At 49.8% G+C, this 25,609-nt stretch overlaps 15 protein-coding genes across 15 annotated transcripts; 6 read left to right on the forward strand and 9 right to left on the reverse strand.

Annotated features, from left to right (window-relative positions):
* Positions 1-487: 487 nt before the first annotated feature.
* N7482_006141 (uncharacterized protein) lies at positions 488-790 on the reverse strand (the record flags this gene model as incomplete). The annotated part of the gene is made up of 1 exon (XM_056688266.1): positions 488-790. One exon carries the CDS (start codon positions 788-790, stop codon positions 488-490), a length of 303 nt encoding a protein of 100 aa, XP_056543821.1.
* A 435-nt stretch (positions 791-1,225) lies between these two features.
* Positions 1,226-2,314, reverse strand: N7482_006142 (epoxide hydrolase N-terminal domain-containing protein; the record flags this gene model as incomplete). The annotated part of the gene is made up of 4 exons (XM_056688267.1): positions 1,226-1,334; positions 1,411-1,444; positions 1,716-2,115; positions 2,177-2,314. 4 exons carry the CDS (start codon positions 2,312-2,314, stop codon positions 1,226-1,228), a joined length of 681 nt encoding a protein of 226 aa, XP_056543822.1.
* Positions 2,315-4,228: 1,914 nt separating this feature from the next.
* Positions 4,229-4,509, reverse strand: N7482_006143 (uncharacterized protein; the record flags this gene model as incomplete). The annotated part of the gene is made up of 2 exons (XM_056688268.1): positions 4,229-4,419; positions 4,467-4,509. 2 exons carry the CDS (start codon positions 4,507-4,509, stop codon positions 4,229-4,231), a joined length of 234 nt encoding a protein of 77 aa, XP_056543823.1.
* Positions 4,510-5,358: 849 nt separating this feature from the next.
* On the forward strand, positions 5,359-6,578 carry N7482_006144 (zinc-binding alcohol dehydrogenase family protein; the record flags this gene model as incomplete). The annotated part of the gene is made up of 4 exons (XM_056688269.1): positions 5,359-5,505; positions 5,559-5,941; positions 6,028-6,188; positions 6,364-6,578. 4 exons carry the CDS (start codon positions 5,359-5,361, stop codon positions 6,576-6,578), a joined length of 906 nt encoding a protein of 301 aa, XP_056543824.1.
* A 1,343-nt stretch (positions 6,579-7,921) lies between these two features.
* Positions 7,922-8,604, forward strand: N7482_006145 (uncharacterized protein; the record flags this gene model as incomplete). Its single annotated transcript, XM_056688270.1, has 3 exons — positions 7,922-8,088; positions 8,142-8,216; positions 8,424-8,604. 3 exons carry the CDS (start codon positions 7,922-7,924, stop codon positions 8,602-8,604), a joined length of 423 nt encoding a protein of 140 aa, XP_056543825.1.
* An 11-nt stretch (positions 8,605-8,615) lies between these two features.
* On the reverse strand, positions 8,616-9,284 carry N7482_006146 (uncharacterized protein; the record flags this gene model as incomplete). The annotated part of the gene is made up of 1 exon (XM_056688271.1): positions 8,616-9,284. One exon carries the CDS (start codon positions 9,282-9,284, stop codon positions 8,616-8,618), a length of 669 nt encoding a protein of 222 aa, XP_056543826.1.
* Positions 9,285-9,942: 658 nt separating this feature from the next.
* N7482_006147 (GPI-anchored transamidase) lies at positions 9,943-11,139 on the reverse strand (the record flags this gene model as incomplete). Its single annotated transcript, XM_056688272.1, has 1 exon — positions 9,943-11,139. The coding sequence occupies one exon, from the start codon at positions 11,137-11,139 to the stop codon at positions 9,943-9,945; it is 1,197 nt and encodes a 398-aa protein (XP_056543827.1).
* A 571-nt stretch (positions 11,140-11,710) lies between these two features.
* N7482_006148 (DUF1014 domain protein) lies at positions 11,711-12,506 on the forward strand (the record flags this gene model as incomplete). The annotated part of the gene is made up of 3 exons (XM_056688273.1): positions 11,711-11,767; positions 11,824-11,924; positions 11,999-12,506. 3 exons carry the CDS (start codon positions 11,711-11,713, stop codon positions 12,504-12,506), a joined length of 666 nt encoding a protein of 221 aa, XP_056543828.1.
* A 546-nt stretch (positions 12,507-13,052) lies between these two features.
* On the reverse strand, positions 13,053-14,250 carry pex7 (putative peroxisome biosynthesis protein (Peroxine-7); the record flags this gene model as incomplete). The annotated part of the gene is made up of 2 exons (XM_056688274.1): positions 13,053-13,962; positions 14,087-14,250. 2 exons carry the CDS (start codon positions 14,248-14,250, stop codon positions 13,053-13,055), a joined length of 1,074 nt encoding a protein of 357 aa, XP_056543829.1.
* An 867-nt stretch (positions 14,251-15,117) lies between these two features.
* On the forward strand, positions 15,118-16,590 carry N7482_006150 (putative CUE domain protein; the record flags this gene model as incomplete). The annotated part of the gene is made up of 1 exon (XM_056688275.1): positions 15,118-16,590. One exon carries the CDS (start codon positions 15,118-15,120, stop codon positions 16,588-16,590), a length of 1,473 nt encoding a protein of 490 aa, XP_056543830.1.
* Positions 16,591-17,475: 885 nt separating this feature from the next.
* N7482_006151 (GMC family oxidoreductase) lies at positions 17,476-19,506 on the forward strand (the record flags this gene model as incomplete). The annotated part of the gene is made up of 6 exons (XM_056688276.1): positions 17,476-17,519; positions 17,569-17,688; positions 17,742-17,958; positions 18,018-18,554; positions 18,608-19,211; positions 19,268-19,506. 6 exons carry the CDS (start codon positions 17,476-17,478, stop codon positions 19,504-19,506), a joined length of 1,761 nt encoding a protein of 586 aa, XP_056543831.1.
* Positions 19,507-19,695: 189 nt separating this feature from the next.
* On the reverse strand, positions 19,696-21,422 carry N7482_006152 (uncharacterized protein; the record flags this gene model as incomplete). The annotated part of the gene is made up of 3 exons (XM_056688277.1): positions 19,696-20,629; positions 20,687-21,093; positions 21,147-21,422. The coding sequence occupies 3 exons, from the start codon at positions 21,420-21,422 to the stop codon at positions 19,696-19,698; spliced, it is 1,617 nt and encodes a 538-aa protein (XP_056543832.1).
* A 472-nt stretch (positions 21,423-21,894) lies between these two features.
* Positions 21,895-23,084, reverse strand: N7482_006153 (putative ubiquitin-conjugating enzyme; the record flags this gene model as incomplete). Its single annotated transcript, XM_056688278.1, has 4 exons — positions 21,895-21,978; positions 22,030-22,796; positions 22,868-22,962; positions 23,023-23,084. 4 exons carry the CDS (start codon positions 23,082-23,084, stop codon positions 21,895-21,897), a joined length of 1,008 nt encoding a protein of 335 aa, XP_056543833.1.
* Positions 23,085-23,449: 365 nt separating this feature from the next.
* On the forward strand, positions 23,450-24,130 carry N7482_006154 (aspartate/glutamate racemase family protein; the record flags this gene model as incomplete). Its single annotated transcript, XM_056688279.1, has 1 exon — positions 23,450-24,130. One exon carries the CDS (start codon positions 23,450-23,452, stop codon positions 24,128-24,130), a length of 681 nt encoding a protein of 226 aa, XP_056543834.1.
* Positions 24,131-24,238: 108 nt separating this feature from the next.
* Positions 24,239-25,269, reverse strand: N7482_006155 (uncharacterized protein; the record flags this gene model as incomplete). The annotated part of the gene is made up of 2 exons (XM_056688280.1): positions 24,239-24,867; positions 24,936-25,269. 2 exons carry the CDS (start codon positions 25,267-25,269, stop codon positions 24,239-24,241), a joined length of 963 nt encoding a protein of 320 aa, XP_056543835.1.
* Positions 25,270-25,609: the final 340 nt, after the last annotated feature.

The following is a 25,609-nucleotide window of genomic DNA, read 5'->3' on the forward strand; positions in this document are numbered from 1 at the left end:
TATGAATAAGAATAGAGCTGAGGAGCCAGGCGAATTGCGGGGGAGGACAATTGGCGGCCGTGGTGTCTGCAGGACTCGTCTGGTCGAGTCGAGTCGAAGTCCGTCCGGTTTGGGGGAAAGCGGCCAAGCGCGACGCGTCGGGCACGTGCCCTGAGATTCCATTCCCCGTCGCCTCGACAAAGACGAGCATTTGCGATCGGTCTCCTTCTCAATCCTTACTTTTTTCATAGAAGTTTGTTTTCGTCTGCTTCTCATTCATTTTCTTTGTGGATCGTAATTAATTCTGGTATCCCTGAAGGAACCATTGATTCAATCCCCCCATCTCTGTTTATGAAAGTCGCGACTATACTAACTTGGCCAATGAGAGCCTTCTCATTCATAAGTTTTTGAAATTGGAGATTTAGGCTTCGATTTTGATGCCTTTATTTCGAAGCTGCCTGTCCCTTGCGAATACAAATGGGAAAGAGATGAGATCGCCCAAAACCCCCTAGTGGAGCTTCTCCCAGAGCAAATTGATTTTCTGCACCACTTCCGTCGGCAAGGGTCCTTTCGATATAGCGGTCAGGTTCTGCATAATCTGCGGTATCTTGCTGGCGCCCAAAATGACTCCGTCTCCCTCACGCAAGACTGAATGATGATACAGCCAGCGGAGACAAGCCTCAGAGCCAGCGATCTCGAGAGGCTCCAAAGTATCGAGAAGATCGTTCATCGCTGCATGCATTTCCGACATATCATACTTCGCATTCAAGCCGTTTGCAATCTTATTCCTTGGTGCATATCGAGTGTCCATGGGTAGTTGTCTGACCAGTCGACTAGCTTCTCGTAAATCCAGGCTAGCAGTCCTGTTGGGAGTCTCGGGGGAGAATGCAAGTGTAGCGGGCTAGAACGATCGTTACTAACCAACTTGAGGAACTATAGAGTGCCTGGAAAAGCTCCTTACCTTGGAGGATTGTATGTTGAAGTAGCCTCTTCCATTCTCATGCCACTCTGCAGCTCTCTTCAAAGCGGCCTTTTCTACTCGGTGTATTCTGGTTTGGGGTTTTCTGCGGTCCATAGTGGTTCCTGGGCCATTGTCAGGTTGAAGTGAGAGGCTTTGTAGTGTTGAGGGTACTTGTGCCCTATCAATCTGGCTACGTAGGATCCCCAGTCACCCTGCAATGTCAAATAAGCAGGGGTCTGTATTCACGTCGAATATTGAACATACTCCTTGCGTCACTGCGGTGGATTAGTAGAAACCTTCACAAGAGAAGAAGATAGCTACCATATTGATTGTAATTAAGCCCGAGCATGGTTCCGTGACAAGCTTCAGCCTGCTATTCAAGCCCAAACCGTCCCTACTCGAATTGCAATTATTAGTCAGGTACGCTTCCACTTAGAGTGCGCCAAAAACCGCAAAACCGCAAAACCAACCCGACCCAAACCGCAATTGGTTCGGGTTTTGGGGCTAGTTTCAAAAACCGCGATGGTTTTTTGGTCTCCAGGTTAGAAATCGCAATAGTTCTTGGGGCCCTAATAGGTTTTAAAGTGGGGGTAAAATATCACATGTATAATATTCTATCGATATTTATTGGCTATATATAGCGTAGTAAGCTATTTTATATAGATAGTATGAAGTTTTATGCACTTCTAAGCAAAAATGGGTTTTATTATTGGGGCCCCAATGGGGAACCACAATGGTGTGGTTCGGGTGCGGTTTAGGTGGTTTGAAACCGCACCCAATGCGGTTCGGGTTTTGGGTTGAGGTTTTGAACCCATTTGCGGTTTTTGGCGCACTCTACTTCCACTCCTTTCCTGTCTGGTATAGACCTTTGTGACTCCACCGGAAAATCCGTAATTGGCCAAAGAAGGCATAACAACATGGAAGGCGGGCTTTCCGTTTCCTCCTTGCAAGAGAGGAAGTAATTTCGATCCCTCGAAGAAACTTCCAGGCCAGCCATGAACGAAAAGAAGCGGGATGGCGCCTTCGACCTCGCTTTTCTGATGTATAAAATGCATAGGAAGAGGATCGAAACCGTTGACTGTAATTTGAGTTTGGAAGTGCGGGAGTCTGTTTAGTTCACGCTCTACCTTGCGACGGTCATATTCTTCAATCCAGTAGTTGGTTAATTTCTTGATCTCCGCACTTTAGTGTGTTAGCTATTTTCCATTCGACCTACTTGCTGGAAAAGATCTATACGTACAGCGGGACTCCGTATTTCCATTGCGCATCTTCAAGCTCATCCGGAAACTCAGTGAGCTTCAATTTCTGGTGAAGCTTCTCAAGTTTCTCGTCTGGTACAGCGATTCGGTACGGGATGATGGCTGTCATTTTCATACCTGGCTGAAAAACGATTAGAAGAACGGAAAGAGTGTGCGCAGAAGTGAAGCGTAGGCTTTCATCCTTCCCCCCAAGTGATATCCCACTTCAGCCCGGCGCTTGTGGACAAATGCAGTGACTCCCGCGGCGACCATGAAATGCCGATCGTGGCTTATTATTTATCAGAACATGAAGGGATAACTTACCACTGTAGCAACTAACAGGTCACACATGGGCCCATATTTGTTAGGTATTTGTATGTAATTAGGGATTAGTCACGAACTCAGGCATTGTAACAGCCGAGTATCGGCTGTACAGGCACGTGCAGCAGGGGGTTGCTTTCAACAGCTCTCCTCCTGATTTCTGCCCAAATCAATCAATCTAGTTCATCTGAATTGGTTCCGCTTGATCTGATTCGTCTTGGAAACATACTAGGCTATATAGTTTTGGCTTGCTCCGACATTATTTCTTCGGCCGAAATTCCAAGCCTCTTCTCTTGGCACGCCACCATAAACGAGTGCTGCATTTAGGCCGCGGAATGGGCCGCCGACACCAGAGGACCATAAGACCAGACCAGAACACGACGGTCTTTGGTCCTAACGCCGAGTACAGAGTATTGTAAGCAGGATAGGGGAGGCCACACGCCATGGTGTTCCATAGCTCGGCTCGAGATAAAGAAATAGCGTTCCTAGAGTTTCGGTGATCTCTTCCTAATTAGGTTAGACTAAAGCTCCAGGAACACCGTTTTGAAAACCTTGGTATACGACGCACTCGTAAACTTACCTTCTTCCACACACTAATCGTAACTAGCTAGTTATTTAACTAAGGATTATTTTATTATCTCAAAACTACTTAATACTATATATAGGTGTCTACTAGGCGTTTAGCCGACGTCTAGTAGATATCTATATATCTATATAGTATCAAGTGTTTTAAAAGACTTATAGAGAAAGTCTTTATATCTAGTAGACGTTTAGTAGACACCTATATATATCTATATCTAATAGCGCTATTGTACGGAGGTGCATTTCAAAAGTTCGGCGTCGCGCACCGACCACCACCTACTACACTAGGCGATTTTTAGCTAGATTATATTGTATTGTATTGTATTGCCTATAGCCTACCCTCTTTATATTCGTTACCACCATCTAATTCGATGATCTTTTTGATATGCGTAGGGATACGCTCAATCCAACGCTGGATCTTCTCCTGCGGCATCTCTCGCCATGCAGCTTGCCAAGCAATATAGGCCTCCTGCCTACTCTTTGGTGCGCCTTTCTTGGTTGTAACACGTTTCAACCAAGGCTAGGCAGGCTCAATTGGATTTAGATCAGGCGAATTGCCACACCAAATTAGCCGATTAACCTTAGCTGCATCAAAAACACGTTGTTGGATATAGTGGCTATGTGCCGGTGCTTTATCCTCTTGAACAAGCGTATTCGGCCGTTGAATAGCGCATTCCTTTGCAAAAGGTAATAGCTTTGGTATCAAAATCAGTTTTTGATATCGATACCAATCAATTCCACCCTTACGACCACGACCAAGCTTGCCAGTTTTCTGGTTAAATTTCTATATAGGCCTTTTACCAGCAGGTTGTCGTCGAAGATTCACACGACGCATCTGCGTTTCAAGCTCCTAATCAGCTTTTAAAATAGGCTCAATCTCGCAATTTAATTGCTCAATCTCTTGCTTAGATTCACGTTTCTCTTGCGCAGTTTCAGGTTTCTAATAATGATAAGGGCCTTTTTTATCATAGGTAAAGCAGCCCCAAAACATGAATTCACAAGCGCCTTTCCAACGCTCACGAATACAAGATCGAACAAAAGCTTCATCCTTGGAACGCTAAACTCGATAGCTACCACGTCGATGTAGTAGAATAACCGAAGTTTCATCGGACTAAATCACATTCTTCCAATCATCAAGTGTCTAAGCTTAGTGTTCAAGACACCAAGCAAGCCGATCAGCTTTCATCTTCTTCGTTAACCCAGGCTTCCGAGTTGGCTTCGTCTTGCGTAGGCCGGCGTTCTTGAGGATACGCCAAATAGTAGTAGCAGAGATAATAATTCCTTCCTTGCTAAGCTCACCAGCAAGATCAGCACAAGATTTCTCTCGGCCATAACGATCTAGACGCACCTTAGATAGGATAGTCGTCGTTGTTGGTTGGTCTTACTTAGTTGGCCGGCCAGTACGTTGGGCGTCTTGTACAAAAGCATCTTGAATATTATTATGATTAACCTCAAAGCCTCGCTCGATTGCGCGTGCGTAGATCTTGTTGACAGCTGAGATAGATAGATTGGTAATCGTAGCAATCTTATGCGAAGATTTGCTAGTGTAAGCCTTTAAAGCAACCACGGTTGCTCTTGTGGCGATATCTGGCTGTTTTGGCATATTTTGAATAGCTCGTAGGTTGGTAGGTAGGTAGGCAGGTAGGTAGGTAGGTAGGTAGGTAGGTAGGTAGGTAGGTAGGTCGGTCGGTCGGTCGGTCGGTCGGTTGGTGGTAGGTAGGTGGCTATGGGAAGATAGAAAATAATATTATTAGGGGTAGTTCGACGTTACTGTGTGTATTCGTCTGTTCGATATGACTAGTGGTAAATATGGTGGTCGGTGCGCGACGCCGAACTTTTGAAATGCACCTCCGTATACTAGTGCGTGTTGCGAAGAAGTAATTTCTAGTAGGCCAAGGGTCGTGAAATATTTAGCTAGAATCGCTAGGTAATTGCTGACTTAGTATACGACGCTAAGCTATCTTCGTTCGCTAACCTCGAAAATTAGATTTAGCTAGGCCTAATCCGGATTAGTTAACTCTGAGAACACCTTATCTACTCTCGGGCTCAGATATATCCTCGCTGTTCCATAGTTGATTGGAAATCATACCTAGTTGATTGGAAATCAACTTCATGCGGGTCCCAGAGGTCACCGCCGCTGTAAGCGCCTAGCTGATATGTTTATGATGGCCCATAGGTAGGCGCCGTAAATACAAGTCCATTGCCTCCAAGGTTCCTTTTTATAACTAGATCCAACGCCTCCCTATTTCCACCACACTAGTATCCCGTGAAGAGAAGATGTCTTCAATCACTAGCAACGAAGCTGCCTGGATTCCTACCGAGAAGGCAACATGTGAAGTCGGACCAGGACCCGTGCCCAAACCTACGGAAAATGAGGTCGTTATCGAAGTTGCTTATGCAGCTGTCAACCCAATTGATTACCTGGTAAGAATTGTCCGTTGAACTATCGGATTTGATTCTAATAGAGACACGCGTAGATGCAAGACACTCCCTACTTTCCAATACCATACCCTTCTATCTTCGGCTCCGACATCGCTGGAACAATCGTCCAGCTAGGTTCTTCAGTGACCCGATTCATGATCGGCCAGCGTGTCATTGGCGAGTGTGATAACCTTCTCACACAAAACATAAGTCACGCTGGGTTCCAACGGTTTGCGACTTGCGCGGAAATTATGGTTGCGGCCATTCCCGATTCCATCCCTCTGGCTAACGCTGCGGTCCTCCCGCTCTGTTATTCCACGGCTGGATGCGCGCTTTTTAAGCATCTCAGGCTTCCTCTTCCTTCGCTTGATCCTAAGCCAATCGAAAAGACTATCTTGTTGTGGGGTGGCAGTTCCTCTGTTGGCTGTTCAGTAATCCAGTACGTACAATACCATAGCACCTATATCATATTTATACCGCAAACCCTTAGCCCAGATCATTTAATACTGACTTTGGACTTTAAAGATTGGCGGTGGCTGCTGGTTTGACGGTGGTCACTACTGCTGGAGCACAAAACCACGATTTGGTCACGAGCTTGGGTGCTAAACATGTCATTGATTATAACAGCCTGACTGTTATCGAAGAAGTTCTCAAAGTCCTCAAGACAGGCGATCTGGTCGTGGATTGTATCTCCATCCCAGCTACCCAGGTGATATGTACAGAGATTGTACACAAACTTGGTGGGGGAAGCTTCCTGTTTTACGATGGCCGGAAGCAAGTAAATATGATGATGTTGAGATGATTTTTGGTATGTTTCTCTCTATTCGGAAGTTCTGCTGCCTTCGCTAATTAACGATGTAGTCAATGGCGGAGATCCCGTACTTGTCGATCTCGATATTGGCGATGCGCTTTGGCGTAAGTATCTCCCTGAAGCTCTGGCGACAGGGAAGTTTGTGCCGAAGCCGGACCCGGAGATTATTAAGGGAGGATTGGGAAAGGTTCAGGAGGGGATCGATATTGTTCGAAAGGGGGTTTCGGCTAAGAAGATTGTTATTGAGGTTTCCAAGGAGGCGTGAGATAGACATTCGGACATGTGAAGGCCCGTTACATGCTACTGGGATTTACGTGAGTTGCCGGAAGGCCCCTTACACCATAAGCTGGATAGGCGCATAGTTGGGGCAGGGATATTTTTCCTTAGCAAGATATTTTCCATGAAATTTATAAAGAGTGACTATTGATAAATTCATCAAGTAGTTAAAGCCGCACGGCACATCACCGAAATAGCCAAAGCAACGCAGAATCTTGATAAACACGAGCTTGTTTTTATCCATCGTCTCAAGCAATATAATGGCTAGATAGCCTGGCCCCCTTTCCAGTAGGATGCCTTCCATTGGGTGTGTAGTGACCTTTATTCGTGGCTCAACTACGGAATATTGGTCCGCAAGCACGCGTGATGGCTCCTATGGAGAATGTGAGTCATGAAGCACGTCTTTATTCACTTATAGAGTCGATCTTTTCCTACGAGACTGTATGTAATTCCGGAATAGTCGAAAGTTGAGCATCTATCCCGAATATAGCGTTGGAATCCATTGAAGGCGGCATGGGGCATACGGCTATAGTAGGACCTAGCACGTGTTTCACACATTCCTACCCTGGAAATAGCTAGTCCACATACTATGCCAGTTCTTCTTCAAAATCGTGGAATCTAAATCAGTTAATTTCCAACAGATATTTTCGTAGTTCGGTCTTCCAAGCAATAACTAGTTCATTAACTAACTACTCAGGGACTTGGCCCACAGCGGGGCGTGGCAGGGTATTTAATTGTCCAACTGCACATAAATTCACGTCTACCCGTTATCCATCCAGGAAAGTCATAATTCAGCAATTCTCACCCCTAGATAATATGTTGCAACTAATCCTTTCGCCTACGCAGTTATGGCCTGGCGGGATCCCGGCTGCTGTTCGCCTGCACCCCGAGAGGGATTTGAATGAGATGACCCGCTGGAAGAAATCAAAGGCTGGCGCCAATTTTTGAAGGTACGAGCCCATAGCACACTTGGTAATAACATCTTATTCACATCTCACAGGATTTTTGGGCTCCCCTTTCTGACCCAGAGGAGGATAGTGCCCAACGACGGGCACTAATCGAAAAATGAGCGTCTGCAGATCAAAGCTTCCGTGATGTAGGTCTCCCTTCTCGCGCCCTCTTATCCATGCCCAGGTGGTGAATGGAGAGTTAACATGAAATTGACATTTTCTAGTCATACTATTCTCGTGCGCCCCTCCCGGATTTGCTCGATTTCAACGGCCCAAGGTATTCTAAACGCTTCGTCTGCCTTGTCGACAAGCCCTACGATCCCGAGAACTACTCCCGCATTACCAAATTGCTGATCCTCCTCTACATCCATCTCCTACATGTATGCTCTCACCCGCTAAGCTTCGACCATGGGGCCACGTCCCGCAGCTCCCAGCATTCATGCTGGACCCTGCCGCGGCCACATTATCTACTACTGATCACTATGCGCGCCTCCTAGCAGCGGAGGACTTGCCTGCGAGCTACTACCTCGAAACCGCCGACTTCAATGCGTGTTATCTTTCCATACCTAGAATTTCAGGCATACTTCGTGATTGATAACCAGAGCTGTGAGGACGGGCCTCCGTCTGCTCAATTTCGGCCGTAACGGCCAGATTGTCCACCAGGCGCGGATGATCCCGTTCACAATTGGTCCTCTCACAATGCTCCATGGTATACTAGGCCATCATTGGGATGAACTTTGGAGAGACCCCACACGTCCCCGCGATGGTATAAACCGTACGTGCTTACTGTTGTTAATCTTGTTTATTTTTTTTCCGCTTCCACCCCACCTCTTATTTTGTTTCGCGGCGGCAACATAAGCTAACAGACAAACCCCGGATAACAGCATCGATATTCATCTACCGATCTTGGAAATTATGGCGGTGCTCAGCCAGCGCGGGGACTTGGCGCCGCTGAACGACTACATGCCGGCTGAGTTGCCCGAGGAGTTTGAGCGGTTCGCGCCGGAGTACCTAGCCTACCAGCGCCAAGGCCGGGCAACTGAGTACAGTTACCATCTTTCATAGCGCTTGCTAGTTCACAGAGAGCTTTCCAAAGGGCAAAGGTCCTCCATCGCCCCGCTGTTGGCAGCACTTGTAACCAGCATGTAGAATCGAGCAAGGGAAGTGATCGGGCAGTGTCCGACGCCTCGATAGGATGAGACATTCGCAGCTGGACGCTTCCACCATGCATCCACCACCCTGATCATTTTGGGGTGGAATAATTCCCAGTCTTGTCTTATGTTTTCGGGGAAGGAAAGATCCGCTAGTGTAGACACGGTAGGTTTGTCAAGCACGAGGCACGCGTAATTGCGAGCGGGTGCTCGGATCCAGTCGTTTTCATTAAGCTGCTGTAGCGTCCGCAGTTGCGCTCGAAACTCCTCGCGAATACGATCGTCTGATGCACCGGACAAGGTCCCCTCATCTTCCACGACACTGAGTTTGAACCGGTGACATGCATCGTCCGTGTAGGCAGATGTAGACTGCGCTCGGATATTGCGGCGAGTCACTTCAATGAGATGATCCATGGCCCGGGGGATCTTTTCCAGCACGTCGGCTGAATAATCGGTGACGAATGCATAGAAGCCCCATGTTGGATCGCGGCCTCTCATTTCTTCAGCTTCGTTATAATCGAATTCGTGTAGTTCGATTTCTTTGAGCAAATCCCAGATCTCATCCTGTAGCGTTGTGAAGAGTTGTGCGTCCATCGGATTCACATATGTAGCAGGATCTGCATCCTGGCGCACATCCTCAAGAGGCCGAACAAGCTCGTTGATATTCGGCGCAGCACCAGGCCCAAAGGTTCGGGGTGTGAAATTTCGGGTTCTTGGGACTAGGCGTGTACGAAGAGTGGGGTCTGGTTGAGTGGTCGGGCGCTGACTAGCAGGCGGTCTTCCACGAGTAGACATTGCGTGTAGAGTACTAGCGCTACAGAGCTAGTGCGGTGAGGTTGCGGCTCGCCGCTAAAGGCTACGGGTAGAAAAGGTGCTGTTTCTTGAGTCAGAAGTGGTCACTTTCGGCATCAATTTCACAGGCCCTCATAACGGATATATATAGGGCCATTTATTCACGTGACAGACGAGGCTGAAATATAGAGCGCCTCATCCTGCTAGAGTACGAATAGAAATCCTAGATCATGCTAGAATGGCCTCCCTCATGGGCACAGAAAAATAATTGGACAGTTGTTAATATCATACGAGGAATCGGAAGGTAGACAGTAAGTCGTTACTTCACATATTTCAAATAGCTGAGACAATGTCAAAGGTTAAGATTAACGCTAAACGCCTTGCACCCTTTGCGCGCTATGTATACAGAGACAAAAATTGGGAAGAATTAATATGAATATGGGACCATGGCGTGATACCCCTAGGCCACTGATCGACCCAGAATTGACCCAGCCAGCCAGATAGCGGTGCATAAACCAAGTACTGACAAACCAACCAGGCGTTTTGCCCAGTTGCTATCCTCATCCATCTTCGTTGGGCCAACGGTCTTTTTCGGGCTCAAATGTACACTAGATGACTGCATATCCTTGTTTCGAGGCTGGGAAGAATTGCCGAGAACAACGGAGTATTCCTCATCTCGCTTGTGCCACTTCTCGACTAGTCGTGCGATCTCTGCCAGGTCTTCTTTCAAGGAGCCAGGTTCGGTGGCATTAACGTTTTCGACCTCGACATTCTGCACGTTACCGAAGAAATCCACCACAGTGCGCAGGCGGCCTTCTTGCTCGCCGCCTGGGAATAGGTCCCAGCGGACACCCGGTTGCGAATGAATCTTCGACATATCGTATGAGTCAAACAAATCTCCCAGATTCAACTTGGAGTTGGCGCTCGTCACTTGAGTCTCGAGGAACTCTAGCACATAGTAGGTCCAGCGGTCAATGACTGCAACACCGACATCGTTGTCCGCATGGTGGGAATATGAAGATTGGTCAAGCTCGCTGGAGCCCGTGGCGACAATGTTGGGCGAGTAGAAATGGGTGTACATCGTGTTGGCTTGGCACGTATCAATCATGAACAGAAGTTCGTGATAACGCTTTTTCTCCCACATCTGTCCAAACGCATCGGCCAAATCCCATGCGCCAATCTCCTCGGCATCTTGAAACTTCAAGAACTGATCTCCTCCGTGGCCCGTCATGTACACCAGCACATTGCTACCGGCGTCAGACCCAAGACGCTTACTCCGAGGCACATCTTCGTCCAGACGGTCGGTTAATAGCCGAATGAAGTTTTCCACCGTCACCTCATAGCCCCTGTAGTCTACCTCGATGTTGTCGCCGTAGAGATCCACCGCGCGATCTGCGTTGCTGTACACGGTTCCGGGGAACGCATTGCGCGGGTTGCAGGCCATGTCATCGGGAAGCATGAGGATGATCTGCGAGTCGGGAATGCCGAGACGCTTAACGGTTCGGTATAGGGAGAGGACATTGGCGAGGTGGCGGTAGTTGAACCAGAATCGGGACGTCGAAACCAGCACGGCCCAGTTGGATGTGTGTTCGGCGGTCACTACTCCAGCGAGGAGCAGGAGCGAAAGCACTTGCAGCAAGCGAAGGAGTAGAGGCATTGTTGCAGGTTAAGGAGAGGATGCAGTCGGAATGGAGGGAGGAGTCCAGCTCGCGCAGCTGGCAAGAATGGGATACAGCCCTAAACAGTGAGAAGGACAGTAATGGGCTCGAAGAATTAGTCCCCAAAGCTACATCAAGGCCATCCTTGGGGGTGTGGTCAGGGGAGCGTGTCGAAGCAAGGCAAAGTAGCTCGGGGCAGTCGACATGACAAATGAAGCCAGGAACGCATCCGGTACGACACCTAACCTTTCAGGCATCGAAGAAAGTAACTACCCCTCGATGACCAATGTATAGTTCAAAGTTTGAATAAACACACGAAATACCTATGGGAAGCAATATGCGTGACAATCGCTCTTAACTCCTTTCTATCCTTCTAGCTATAATCTTGGAAGATTGGGCGATTCCCTTGCTGTAGATTAGTCACTTCGTCACCGCCTACATCGGAATCGGCATAATTGTTTGGCGGATCGGACCATCGATCAGGTCATTTCAATTTCTCTTCCTCAAACACCTCCCTTACTTCATCGGCCCTTGTCAAAACACCAGCCCGGAAGACCCCAAACCATCAAAATGGGAGGAAAGAAAGCAGCAGGCGAGAACTCCAAGAAGGCTGCCGGCCAAGCTCGAGTACGTACAAGCCCCGCCCCCGCCACCCTTAGCACGCGTGCTAACAACTTCTTCAGAAGGCCGATGCCGCTGCGTCGAAAAAGGCCTCCGAGGATTCGAAGCGCGCCGTTGAGGAAGATAAGGAGTGGACTAAGGGATCCAAGAGTAGTGCTAAAAAGTGAGCCCGAGTCTAAAGTCTCATTCTTGCCGGACACGACAAACTAATAACGCCATTTTTCTACCAACCCATAGGGAGGACGCCGAAGCCAAGAAAGCCGAAGCTGCCCGTAAGAAGGCCGAACGTGACGCTCTCCTTGCCGAAGAAGAAGCTTCCCAGCCCTCCAAGGCCAAGGGTGCCGGCGCAAAGACGGCGCAGAAGAAGACCCGCGGTCTGGACCTCTCTCATCTCGACGACACACCTTCCAGCAAGAAAGCCTCTGCACTCAATGCCTCCGGTATTGACAATGCGCTGGATGCTCTCTCTCTGACGGGCAGTGATCCTTCCAAGGTGGAGAAACACCCTGAGCGGCGATTCAAGGCGGCCTATGCGGCATTTGAAGCCCGCCGTCTCCCAGAGATCGAAGAAGAGAACCCTGGTCTGCGTCGACAGCAGCGTATTGACCTGTGCCGGAAGGAGTTCGACAAGAGCGAGGAGAACCCCTTCAACCAGGTACATGTTGCCGTCAATGCCAGCAAGGAAGAGATTGCGCAGGTCCGGGATTCAGAGCGCAAGAAGACGGAATCTCGCCTGGGCAGATAATTTGATGGTTGCTCATTAGAAGCAGTCAGACGAAAAGTGGTTCGGAGGCATTGAAACACTGCAACGTTTCTGCATTGGTTGGGAGTGTGAACCTGCCATACCTCATTGATTCATTTACGGACCAAAGCTGTTGTTTGACAACTATGTATCCTGCTTAGAGTATATCTGCAGGACTTTTACCAAGGTTATCTGCTGCTGGTGTCTTGATAGACCAAGCGTGACATTCCACATCGGATCCATCGTCGCAACATCCTTTGTCGGGAGAGCTTACATATGGACATAAAATTTACGAAATGAAACGACTGATTACCATATTCCTTCCCGCGCAGCAATATGCAGTAAATCCAAAGACTGGCTCGCAGTTCAATTGGGATTTGCCTACATATGTTGTCTCTCCTTTCAACGAGCAGAGCTCAATGGAGATGTCATTGTAGTGATAAAATGCTTGGTATCGGCTGCTTCCAAGCATGGCTATGCATGCCAAATTGTGGATACGCCATGATCAAAGAAGACTTAATGACCACATCAAAAAGTCTGGGGAGCACTTCAGGACATCACGCCCCTAACATCCCATACATACAGGCTCTCATCCCAACCGACACTGGCACACCAGCCTTCACTTCCGAAAAGACACCAGTCTACACCGGTGACAAACTCAGTGTGTCGTCCCATTCTTCCTAGCTCCATGCCGACAACCGGACCCGCCGCACCAGACCGCATGAAATCAGCATCACCAACCGACCCAGCATCTGACCGGTCACTCCAGACACGGCAAGTCATATCGTAGCTTGCACTCAGAAGCACGTCTGATAGGTGTGGCGACCAGCTTATTTTCCGGACTGCGTAGTCGTGGCCAAGCATAGTGGCCAGAGGTCCTTGGTGCGGGGCACGAATATCGAACGTGCGGATAGCCCGATCAACACCAGCTGTAGCAAGGACCGTAGGACGGTACTTATTCCAATCATGAGTGAGGGCTTCAGCTGGTGGTGTGGCGGACGGTGGGATTCCTGGTTGACCGGGAATCGCAGGTGGTGGCGGGGCTGCGTGGATGGGTATCTGGAGGGTGAGGTGGTTGGAGGCGGAGGCTGGTGTTCGTAGATCGAAAACACGAACGTATGAGTCTGATGTGACACATGATATCAGGTCGGGGCTGTAAGGGCAGAAGGCGGCGGAGTAGGTGCAGCTGTGAGTGGGGAGGGTGAGGAGGGACTGCTGTCGATGCGGCGACCAGACACGAACCGTGCCATCCCAGCTGCTGGAGCAGAAGCGGTCTTTTGCGACAAGATTCCAGTTAACACTGAATACCTCCCGTCCATGTTCTTTCCAGTTTTGAATAGGGAAGTCATTGGCCGTAGTGTCGAACAGCTTGATGCTGCCGTCGCCCGATGCAGTGAGGACTTGGTTCTCGTGGATTTCCGACCAGGCGAGATCGTAGAGGGAGTCTTGTGTGGTAAAACTATCAAACACAGATGAGACGACTGTTAGCTTTTGGGACGGTCATGTCCGATGGGGAAAGGAGAATGGGCCATCTGCGAGCTTGGCGCATTCCATTTGGTGATGAGGGGGGCAATCTCGCGTACGTTTTCACGGGCACAATTCCATTCGGAGTGAGCTCTAGAACGTATAGCCTGCCATTGCCGACAAGGCCAAAATTGGATGCGCTTGCTACGGCCAAGCGATTGTCAAAAAAAGGGGAATACTTGACCGCACAGCCGTTGAATCCCTGTGTGCGGAAGTGGAGCATGGTGGGAGTCTGCTCGGATAGCACCGGTCACGGGAGGCTATGAGGAGCAAACGAAGGGAAATAGGAACTAGAAAACCAGAGCAAATTAGAGTATCAAAAGCGACACGTAGCGAGCGCCGTCATAGCCTCAGCGCGCGTCGTGAAAGTGGACCGAGTGACATCGGGATTGCGGGGAGATCAAATGCGCGATGGGCCGAGGTCTCGCGCCAACCTTATCAGGCACGCTTGCCGTTATCGCCCGCCGTTCGAGGGGAAACTATAGCGGCAGACTAGAATAAACCACGCTTGACTCTTGCGCATAGCTTACTTCTGAGCTGTCAGATCAAAGCAGCGAAATGCTCCTCAGGCGTTACTCTCGTTTCTTGGAAAAGAAATAATATATTAAAAATGTCAACGGATAGCTTTTGGGTAAGGCCAACCTCCATAGGTACCAGATATTGATTTCAGATCGAAAATAAGCAGAATAGAAAACCACCAAGGGTTTCATTCTAAGAAAATAAATTTGATCTGTATAAAGGTGAAACTCTAACCAACTAGTTTTAGAGCTAGGTGGCAGGGGCGAATTAGTTCTCCTCGAAACAGCGTCAAAGATGGGCCTAATTGTGGCCTCCCATGCACCTTACTATTTGTTATTCATCCTAAGACCTCAAACAACAATATTAAAAAAAAATTCACGACTTAGCCTCTCCTCACTGCCACTTCCACACCTCCCCGACGGAGCCACTCTGATTGGTCAGTTTGGAGTCAATCATGTGCTGATAAATGTTAGCTGATAAATCCTTATCGCGTCTATGCGCCGGGGAAAGTTCCTTCCACACTCGTCTTCTAATTAAGCTGGTCCGGACATCGTGATGGACTCAAGTATCCATGGATGCTTTTGTTTCCAGGAAGAAACGGCGGCTATCTCAGTCAAGGGCGGAGGCTAGTGCAGGACCGTCCGAGGCTTCATGTATCTCAAATCCAGATTCTTCCGGCGAAGACTCAACAGATATCAAAATTGCTATATTGCTGTCGCTGTTTCCAAACCTCAAGCAAGAAAATCTTCTGGATATTCTAGTGTCTTGTGATGGATCCGTGGAGGCCGCTTCATCCCTTCTGTCTTCTCAAGACTCTACGTCACCTACACCATTTAAGAAACGAGCCGCTCCAAGCTCAACTCTTGGTGTCCAAACATCGTTATCGCCACACATCCTCACCAAAGCAAAGGATGGATCTCTTACCACCCTCAGTGAAACCTTCATCCGTCGGAAACCCTTGTCCACCAAGAAAGGGCAGACTTTGCACCTTTACTCCCCCGGGGACATCGCAGCCTACACACCGTGCACAATCATCCATAACTTCCTCCCTCCCGAAGAAGCGAATGTACTGCTAGTTGAACTGCTTGATGAATCGAAACACTTCTCGCGATATGAGTTCCAGCTTTTCAACCGAACAGTTCAGAGCCCACATAGCGCGAGCGTGTATGTCTCTACTCCGGAGGAGTACCGACAGCAGACCTCTGAGTACACATACGGTGGCACATACCGATCGAATGTTCGAGAAGCGACACCACAGCTTCGCTCAATATCGCGAAAGGTCCAGCGTGTGGTTAATGAGGAAATCCAGAAACGCATACGTGAAGTCTACCCAGATGGCAAGAAGCTCAAGTATCAGTCGCCTAAGGAGTGGAGACCGAATGCGGCCTTCGTCAACTGTTATGATGGACCTGCAGAAAGTGTCGGATATCACTCCGACGAGCTGACGTATCTTGGACCTCATCCGGTTATTGGCAGCCTAAGCCTGGGCGTGGAACGAGAATTCCGGGTCCGTCGCGTCATACCCCGGGACGATGAGGAGGATGCAGGCGAAATAGCTACCGAGGAAAAACAAAGTCCCCCCTCGAAAGCTATCAATGAGCAGAAGTCCTCCTCCCGTGTGCGTGCAGACCTGCAAGGTCAGATCTCCATTCACCTGCCCCACAACTCCCTCTTGATCATGCATGCAGAGATGCAGGAGGAGTGGAAGCATGCAATCGTTCCTGCGCAAACTATTTCTCCACACCCAATATCGGGAAATCGGCGCATAAACATCACTTACCGCTGGTATCGCGATACTCTCCACCCACGCTACACGCCTCGCTGTCTATGTGGCCAGCATGCGATACTTCGGTGTGCACAGCGCAAGCAAGAAACTCGGGGCCGATACATGTGGATGTGTTATGCTGGATATCAACCAGGAAAGGAAGGCTGTTCGTTCTTTCGATGGGCGGAGTTTGATGATGATGGCAATCCTGTGTGGACTCACAAGCAAAATGAGGAAGATGTCGCCCCAGCTTTGGCCAATTTTGCAGCATCACAATAGTCCAGGCGCTTCTAGTTAATGATTTACTTCAACCTTTTAGTAACAAAACGGGACCTCTATAAGCCCCGCAGGCCATCTGAATCCCTACTATCACTACTTCGCTCAGTCCCATGGGGTATCCGCAAATTAAAAGGCACACGGGCCTTTCCACGATCTCATCGCAGATTAGCGCGAAATAAGGTTGTGCGGGGCAGAAACTACCCGCTGCGGCAATTCCCATGTTAATTCCGCTCTTAGGACCCGTCTCCAAATTCCACCTCCACACGCCCAGCTGTCCTCTATTTTGCTTCTTGTCAGCACCAGCCAGCCCTTACAATGTAAAGAGGTCCATTTCAAAAGACTTGCACAACATACCTACCAATAGGATTAACATATTAATCAATGTCATGCTCCATTGTGCGAGCCTAGATACAATCAATTAGTGTTCTTGATAGGCTAGTCTCTCGGGGCAATCTGTTAAGAGGTCTGTTGGGTGTAGACCTTATAGCCACATCTGGGCGCATGTAGTGATATCGATCACAGCGGTGGTAGTAGTGGTGATAGTGATAGTGGGGGTGGTGATGGTGGTGGATGAGAAAACTCAAATGGGGGGGCTATTTTACCCTAGTAAGGCAAAACCACTAGTAACCATAACCTAGTGGTATGTGCACGACTTTTGGAATGGACCTCCTGAGGCTAAGCAGCTATACAATTGGCCTAATAGAAACATCCACTCACATAGGCAAATCTTTTCCTAAATAGTCGAGCCGAATCCACCACTACTTATCTCGTATTACAAGGGACAATCTTCTAAATACCGTGCCTCGCCCATTGCCGTACTTCTGCAGCTTATCTCGTCATATAGAAGCAAAGTTGATTTTCGTCTTTGACCCGCTACCGCCCATAATGAACTCTGAAAGCGAGAGTATCTATGATTATATTGTGTGCGGGTAAGCTAATCAACACCAAATTGCAGTGATGCCAGTTGACAAATGACAGAGGCGGCACCTCCGGCTGTGTAGTCGCCGGTCGGCTTGCCGAGAATTCTGAGATTAAGGTTCTTCTTCTCGAAGCCGGACAGCATAATAAAGATTTGGAGAATGTGCATATGACTGGAGGGTAAACGGCTTTCAAGCGACGGTGGATGAGACTGTCACTGACCTTATAACTAGGTGGTCGAATAATTTCGACGCGGAAACCGATTGGAATTTTGTTACCCCACCTATGGTAGGGGTGGATAATCGCCAGGTCAAATTGAGTCGTGGCCGATTCCTCGGCGGTTGCAGTGGGTGCAATGGCACATTATGCATTCGTGGCTGTAAGCAGGACTATGATGATTGGGGCCTAGACGGTTGGAGTGGCGAGGATTTCTTCAAGTATATGAACAAGGTCGGGAGCAACAGACTATCTGGAAGGAACCTTTGAGACTGGGAACTGACAAAATCCAGGCTGAAACCTTCCATCCTAAGCCGTGGTTCCAAGCCGACAAGGAAAGCCACGGCTACTCGGGGCCGCTGCACACAGAGCCCCATGACCTTGCGCCAATCTCGAACCTGCTGCTTGACTCTTTTGTTTCGCAAGGAATACCATTGAACCATGACATGTTCAGCACTGGAGATATCCCCCACGGTTGTGGCCACGCGCCTCGTACGGTCTATGAAGGAGTCCGGACGACTGGCGCCGATTTCATTACCAACAAAAACCACCGTGGAAACATCACGATCAAGACGAATACAACAGTTGATAAGGTTGTCTTCACAAACCACGGAGAGCAACTTCATGCGTCTGGGGTAGCTACAAAGGCTTCTGATGGTAGTTCGTTAATCTACTATGCTCGACAGGAAATCATCATATCAGGAGGGGCATACTGTAGTCCTGCGGTTCTTCTTCGCTCGGGTATTGGGCCAAAGGAAGAATTGGCCAAACTCAAGATCCCATGTACAGTCAGCGCGCCTGGTGTCGGAAGGAATCTTATGGACCACCTTGTATGCTGATAATCTACTGCTTGCCTCCCATATTGTGACTGACATTGCCACAGATCGTCTTCATGTTCTATGAGACCGAACAAGCTGGACTCACCAACGATCGCCACGTCTACCACGACGACAACTTCGACAAAACATATGCGGAAGGGAAAGAGAAAAAAAGCGGATTCCTCTCGACCTTTCCATTCGGCGCCTTCGCCTTTGCCCGAATGGACGATAGGTTGAAAGACGAGCCATTGTGGAAGAATGCACCTCGCCAAATTGGGCGAGACCCCATGGGCTTAACTCCTAAGCAGCCGAATGTGGAATTCTTCACTACGGAGTGCTATGGTGGACCAAAGCAGTACGATCAGTTCCCGGTCGACCATAAGCACGCCTTCTCGATGATTGCGGAGCTATTTGCGCCCAAGTCGCGCGGGTCGGTTACTCTGAAATCGGCAGATCCGATGGAGAACCCCCTTGTTGACTGTAACTATCTTGCCGATCCTATGGACGTGTTGGTTCTCAGTGAGGCTTGTCGATTTGGCAATGAGATCGTCATGAATGGAGCTGGTACCAAGGATATTGTCAAGGGATCATGGCCTCCGAATTTGTCTCACCACACCTACAAGACGAGAGAGGAGTGGGTTCCGTACATCAAAGAGCATGCTACCACTTGTGAGCTAACATGGTTCCGATTTGCGCGTGGTCACTCTTGAACTAACACCACACAGGTTACCACGCTGCAGGAACATGCGCAATGGGAACGGAAGATGACACCATGGCCGTGCTGGATGAGAAACTACAGGTTCGCGGTGTTGTAGGTCTGCGCGTGGCCGACTGCAGTGCCATGCCAACGTTACACGGAGGACACACGCAGATGCCGGCGTATGGAATTGGTGAGAAGTGCGCCGATCTAATCAAGGATACATTGCGAATGGCTGGCAATCTACAGCCGCATTTAGGATGTTGATCTGGAAGATATACTGCTAGCCAATATCAATAAAATCGGTTGTTGAAACCAACATTTAATCCAATTTTGATGAACAAGATGTCTCGCGGGAAGTAACAACATGCAAACAGAACACAAATGACTAATAATAGAAGTAAAACACAAGAGACCAGACGTCAATGGAAGATTCAAGATCTTGAATTCAGGAGCTCAAAAAAGATTCGGCTCCTCGCCTTGGTCAATGATCACGGTGTTTTCTTTTCCAGATTGGTGCTCATCTTGCGTTCGGATAACAGTAAGATGAGTTTCCACATGAATTTTGTTGGGGGATGGGAATAGCGAATGCCGATATTCGACATGAGCGGTTAAGACAGGCTGAGTGATCTCCCCAGCATACTCTTGCAGAAGCTCGTTGATCTGAGCAAGCAAGTCCTTGAAAACAGGGGAGTGGACAGGCGATTCAGCAAGAGGCAAGGTTTGCTGGAAGGCAGTTGGCAAAGAAATTTGGACTGGGACTACCCAGGTCTCACCGGGACGAAGGGACGTGAGTCGGGCGCTATCTATAACGGTCCCGATTAGACATCCACCAACAGGGGCCACAGAAAGTTTCGGATCGAGTATAGAACCAGTACGTATGCCGGTGCGGAGCTGCCGGATGACTCTGGAGACTTTGCGTATAAAATATGATTCCTTTGGACGCGCATCCCCAGTACCGACATCGTAATGAATATGCCAACCGATGTGAATGTTTGTGTGAGTCAAGGGTAGACAGGCCTGCGGAGTAATGGTGTGAAAGCCGATGGCGGGGTCAATCCATGGGATCGACAGATGATCTGGTGGTGTGGCGGAAACAAAGAATACATGACAGAAAGCAGTTCTTGGTGAAGTTTCGAACATTCTGGTGACCTGCTGAATAGAGTCCCCAAGGTCTGAAGCTGACCCCTGTGTGGTAAGATGCTGACGCCGGGAATATTTGTTCAGTGAAGATCGGACAGTGTCAAACGAATGGAATCCCAGAGGCAGCAACACTTCGAAGCCGTGCTGTGCATCACTTTTTATATATGTCAAGGCAACCCGGTCATGGTTATGAACCAGATTGAATGCTAATACAGAGGACCCCAAGGTAATTTGCGAGTGCTGAGATCTGGTAGGTGAATCAGTTTGTGGCGAACCAACTGAGAAGGAATTTGAAACAACTTACAAACTGTCAAGAAGAATGATAATGTCCAAGGATGCAAGCCCCGAAATCCCCGGGAACGGAATTGAGTTGACGTCAGCAGAGACTTGCACAGTTGCCCATAAAGATATAGGGTCCATGCCAATATGCGCTCTGTTAATTGTCGATACCACGTTAACAAAGGCAACTGGCAAATCCATGGCGCTAAAGAGAGCAGTTTTGACTTGATGGCCACTGTTTACTGAAGAAGCGTCGATTTTTGGAGTGAGTGGCCTCGACTGCACGGAGAAATTTGTCGAGCTTGAAGGTAGAGATGGTCTTGAACAGTCCCAAGACCCAGAGCTCCACCGGACTATCAATCGCGGGGCTGGTCGATACCGATTTCCCGTTTTCTGCTGTTGTTCTTCTTCTTCGCTAAGGAATCGCGGGATCTGACATGCGATGTCAACATGGAAACAAAGAAACGCGGAGCAGAGGCAGTCACCTCGTCAACAAAGGGATCTTTCGATAAATTGAGATCACCACTATTCGAACATCTGGAAGCCCGCGCGCCCATTTCCCGGATTTTCAGAACTTGAATTTGATATAGACTGTCACTGAGGGATGGTGTTCTCGTTGATGTAGCTGGCCCGTTGGTGCCATCGCTCACGCTTGCGGACAATGACGATTGGCGATGCGGGATCAGCGGGTAAGATGCTGTAGAGCTCGTGCTTTGACTTCGCATCAAGCCGATCTTTTTCGCTGTGAGCGGCTCAGGCATTGTGTCGTCCACCATGAAAGGGATTTAAACGTGCTCCCGGCTCCGTACAGGTTCTGCGTTCTCGAGTGGTGCCTCCGATGATTCGGTATGCCCCGTACTAGTGCCGCTTTCAATGTCGGAACGGTGTCTCTTCTTTCTGTGCCAACCTCTCCGGGGGATGAAACGCTCCAGCCAGGCAGGCCTGGTGATTCGGCAGCTGCAGTGTTCAGAGCACGAAATGGCCACAGCCACGGCGCCGAAGAGGACAACGATAGGAACCAGGACTAGAGAGATAAGCAATGCAGAGCTTTTAAAATCCAAGGATAAAGTGTTGGTCATTTTGTACGGTTGTATGCATGATGAGGACTCTGTGGGCTCTGGAAGTTGTTTATGAGGCCCGACCGAGGCCCTGGCCATGCGATGGAGGACCGGGCAGGAACGACGGAACAGGAAAATGGCATTTGTTGGGTATATTTGAAGGCGAGCACGACCTTCACTCTTTATGTACTTTCGCCACTCTTGCCATCATCTCCTTCACCGAGCTCATGGTCGCGTCGTCCAGTCGCGAAAACTTAATCTGGTTTGAATTAGTATAGGTGCGTACAGAGGTTGGCTTTAGTGGGTTTACCATTTCATCAACACCTCCACGCGCAGCGCTTCCAAACAACATTGGATCGGAGCGACTCGCTTCGATCTCGTCCTGAACCCGCCGAGCCCAGATGCCATCCCAGTGCCAATCCCCAGGGAGCCGCGCCTGCGGGCTTCCCCGTTTCAAATCGCTAATGCCATTACCTCCCCGACGGTGTGCTTTCCATGCGTGCCACGCTCCAGGATTCCCTGCGGCTTCGACTGGTAGGGAATCTAGAACCTCTTCGTCGTCGAATGTCGAGCGAATATAATCCAACAACTCGGCGACTGGCACAACCTTCCTCGGCTCTGCAAATTGCTCCGCCAAAGGTAATTGGGAGATACGCAGCTTCTCCTCGCCGCCCTCTGGACCCTGCCCACACTGGGTTGCAACAGAGGCCAACCCATCTGAAGCCACATTGCCTTCCGCCCCGGCACCAGCCGATGCTATTCCTCCGCCAGGGGCGGCGCCAGCACTGTTTCCGCTCACGTTTCGAGATGATTTGCCGGATGTCAGGCCACTCCGCTTGGCCCTGCCAAACCAATGTGGAAAGCCATGGCGGAGGCTGAATCCGCCGGGCGGAAGTCGCTCCTCGTCGGTCGCGCTGACCGGATTGTCGCTTGCCGAGCTCGTGCTGAAGGTGTATGTGGTAAGCGGAACAATCAATGGGTGGAAGACGTCGGTTCCAAAGGTGACTAGAGGTGGGAGATCGGGGTAGATGTCTGGGAAGCGGACTTGGAAGCGCAGGACGGCGGAGGCGTAAGGACCTGAAAGGGGGGTTGGTTGAGTGATGTGATCAGCCAGCAAGCCGAGAGGTTCCCATCGGATCCAAGCTCACCGGAGCGGACAAAGATGACTCCATTCCATAGACTCGGATCCCCAAGCGCAAGGCTCACATAGACCCCGGGGGGTGCGGCATGCCGCAAGCTTGCGCTGTACCGGAGTTCAGGAATCAGCATGCGCCCTCCTGAGCGTTGGGGCAGGGGCGCTCACAATTCGAGATGAAGCTGCTGCTTTCGAACAGAAGGAATGCAGGGTAACCTGGTGGTCGCCATAATTGAGTCTCACCGTGCACGACCAACAGGTTGCAATCGGGGGTTGCTTCGAGGCGACTCGCCGGGGCTCAACAAACATGCCCCTTATCGCCCAGCTTATCGCCGATCTTTGAGAGCGCCGGCTTCGGAATAGAACAACGCACACGCGACAACAGATGAGTCCGGAGTTGCCGGACTAGAAGTATACTCAATAGTCAGCCTTTGCCGGCAGCCCTAAGCATGGAAGAGAGCAGTTTTGAAAGTGGGCTACAGAAGAGCCGTGTGATGGTGAAGGCGCAGGGCCCCGCTTATTCTCCGAAGGATCATCGCCAACCTAAACACTCCCGCTTGTTTTCCATATTCCTCTTCTCCCCAGACAACTCGAGATGAAAACAATCGGAATCTGCATTCCCACCATCGAGGGTGGCGTGGTCTGCCACCAGGAGATCGGACGCGAGGCCATGAGGCGGGGTATTGCCTACCCCCCCATTGTCACCCACACTCCACTCTACGCTGGAATCAAGCAAGCCGTCCAAACCGACGACTTCGACTCGCTGGTGGCAGTACTGAGCGATTCAATCAACCGTACAGCCAAGGCGGGAGCGGACTTTGCCATCATCCCCTCGAACACCCCGCATATCGTATACAGCGAAACGGCAGAGAAGTCGGTGATCCCTGTCCTCAGTATCCTGGATGTCACGGCCGATCATTGCAAGAAGCATGGCTATAAGCGCGTCGGTATACTTGGGACTACGCCTACTGCCAGAAGGCGTCTCTATGATGCCCCGTTAGAGAAACGAGGTATCACCTCGGTCTATCCGTCTGAGTCCGATCAGGACCTTGTCCACGATATCATTCAAACCCAACTGGTCTGTGGGATCTTTCTGGATGAGACGCGCGACAAGCTGGTGCGCATCGCGAAGCAGCTGGCCCCGCATTGTGATGCTATCATTCTGGGATGTACGGAGTTGCCGCTGATCCTCAACGAGGAGAACTGTATGATCAAAGTCGTGGACACTACGAGGATTCTGTCACATGCGGCACTGGACCTTGCAACCAAGGAATAGGGCTATGTCAATAGTCCTGAAGATACATAGCCATCATCGCGGTAACATCCAAGCGTACACTGGAGAGCCTCCCTGCCGCATATTGGAAGCAAGCTAAACAGTTCATATTCAACGCCTCTCTACCTGCAAAGCCAATCTATCAAGTTCTAAGCCCGGTCTCAGCAATCCCAATTGCATCATTCCTTCGCCTACCCCTTCATAGATACCACCCGCAATGCCTTCCACCCACCAGGCAGCAAGGTTTCCCACCGCAGTGCCAACTCTGCCCCCATTGAGCTTGCAAACGGCCGAGCCAATATTCACACTACTTTTGCCCAATCCATCCGCGGCGTCTAGTATGGTTGTGACAATACGCTCGGTGATTCGATGCGACCGTTCGTATTCATAGAGTTGACGTAGGAACAGCCGAAGATAAGGTAACAGGAACCGCAAAATTAGAAATATCTGCACGATGGTCGATGCGAGGAGCCGGTGAAGGTATGATCTAGGAGGCTGAAAAGTTTTCAGCTGCGTGGGTCCCTCCAAACGCGCAAGATGCGGCTGTGACGAGGATGCTATTGACTCTTTGACGGGCTCTGGCAGGCGATGCTGGAGCATAAGTGTCTCCTCGGCCGTGAGATTGGATGGCAGCGCATCGAGCAAATACATCACAGCATTTATGTAGAGAGACCTAGCTAGACGACCGTCTGCCTGTGGCTGTTGGGCTTCATAGCCAGCATTTCGGAGGAGGTTGAAGGCTGCAAAAATGAAGCATTAGCCACCAGCCAATCTTGCAATACTCTCTTCTTTCGGGTTACACTCTTACCAGGGACGACCCGGTTCCATCGCAAACCGGACTCGGTCTCGTACTTTGTGGGGCAGCCCACCTCTTCCACCGGCGGGCTATTCGACCCCCCAGACCCAGAGTCAGACGAGTCCAGATCATTGCCCGCCGTTGAGGGCCGCTGCGCCTCGGTAGCCGCTCGCTCCAACGGTTGGCTATTAAACGGGAGATGCGGCTCAGATGAAGAGGCCAGTCCATGATGGAGGACCCCGCTCGGCTCGTTATCGGATATAGCCCTACGGGACGAGTAAAGTCGGGGCAGCCGGCGCCGGATCAAGGCTGGAATAGGAAGAATCGGGAGGCGTGAGTACTCCATTGGCACACATCTGATTTGGGTATAGAAGTTGAGCTGAGTCCAGTCTCATTGAGAATTCAAGGAGGAGGGTTTATAAACGTTCCGTGTGCGGAAACGATGAGTTGACCTGACAGATAACGGTCATGCTCGGGGGGGGGGGCGATAATTTCATGCATGCGCAAGGCGAGCCCGTTTCACATGTTAACGCTCCGCAGTCTGATATGCTGATAAGAGTGGGGTCGGGAACGATCGGGCCCACGGGAGATCTCTCGATCAACCGTTGGATAGGGTATAATCGGCTGTCTTCTAGAACTGTGGGTAATATTATTGCTCATCAATGAAAAGATTTTTCCCATGAGGC

This window comes from Penicillium canariense (assembly GCF_028826845.1).
Source record: "Penicillium canariense strain IBT 26290 chromosome Unknown utg000003l_segment0_segment0, whole genome shotgun sequence".
In the NCBI taxonomy this organism is placed as follows: Eukaryota; Fungi; Ascomycota; class Eurotiomycetes; order Eurotiales; family Aspergillaceae; genus Penicillium; species Penicillium canariense.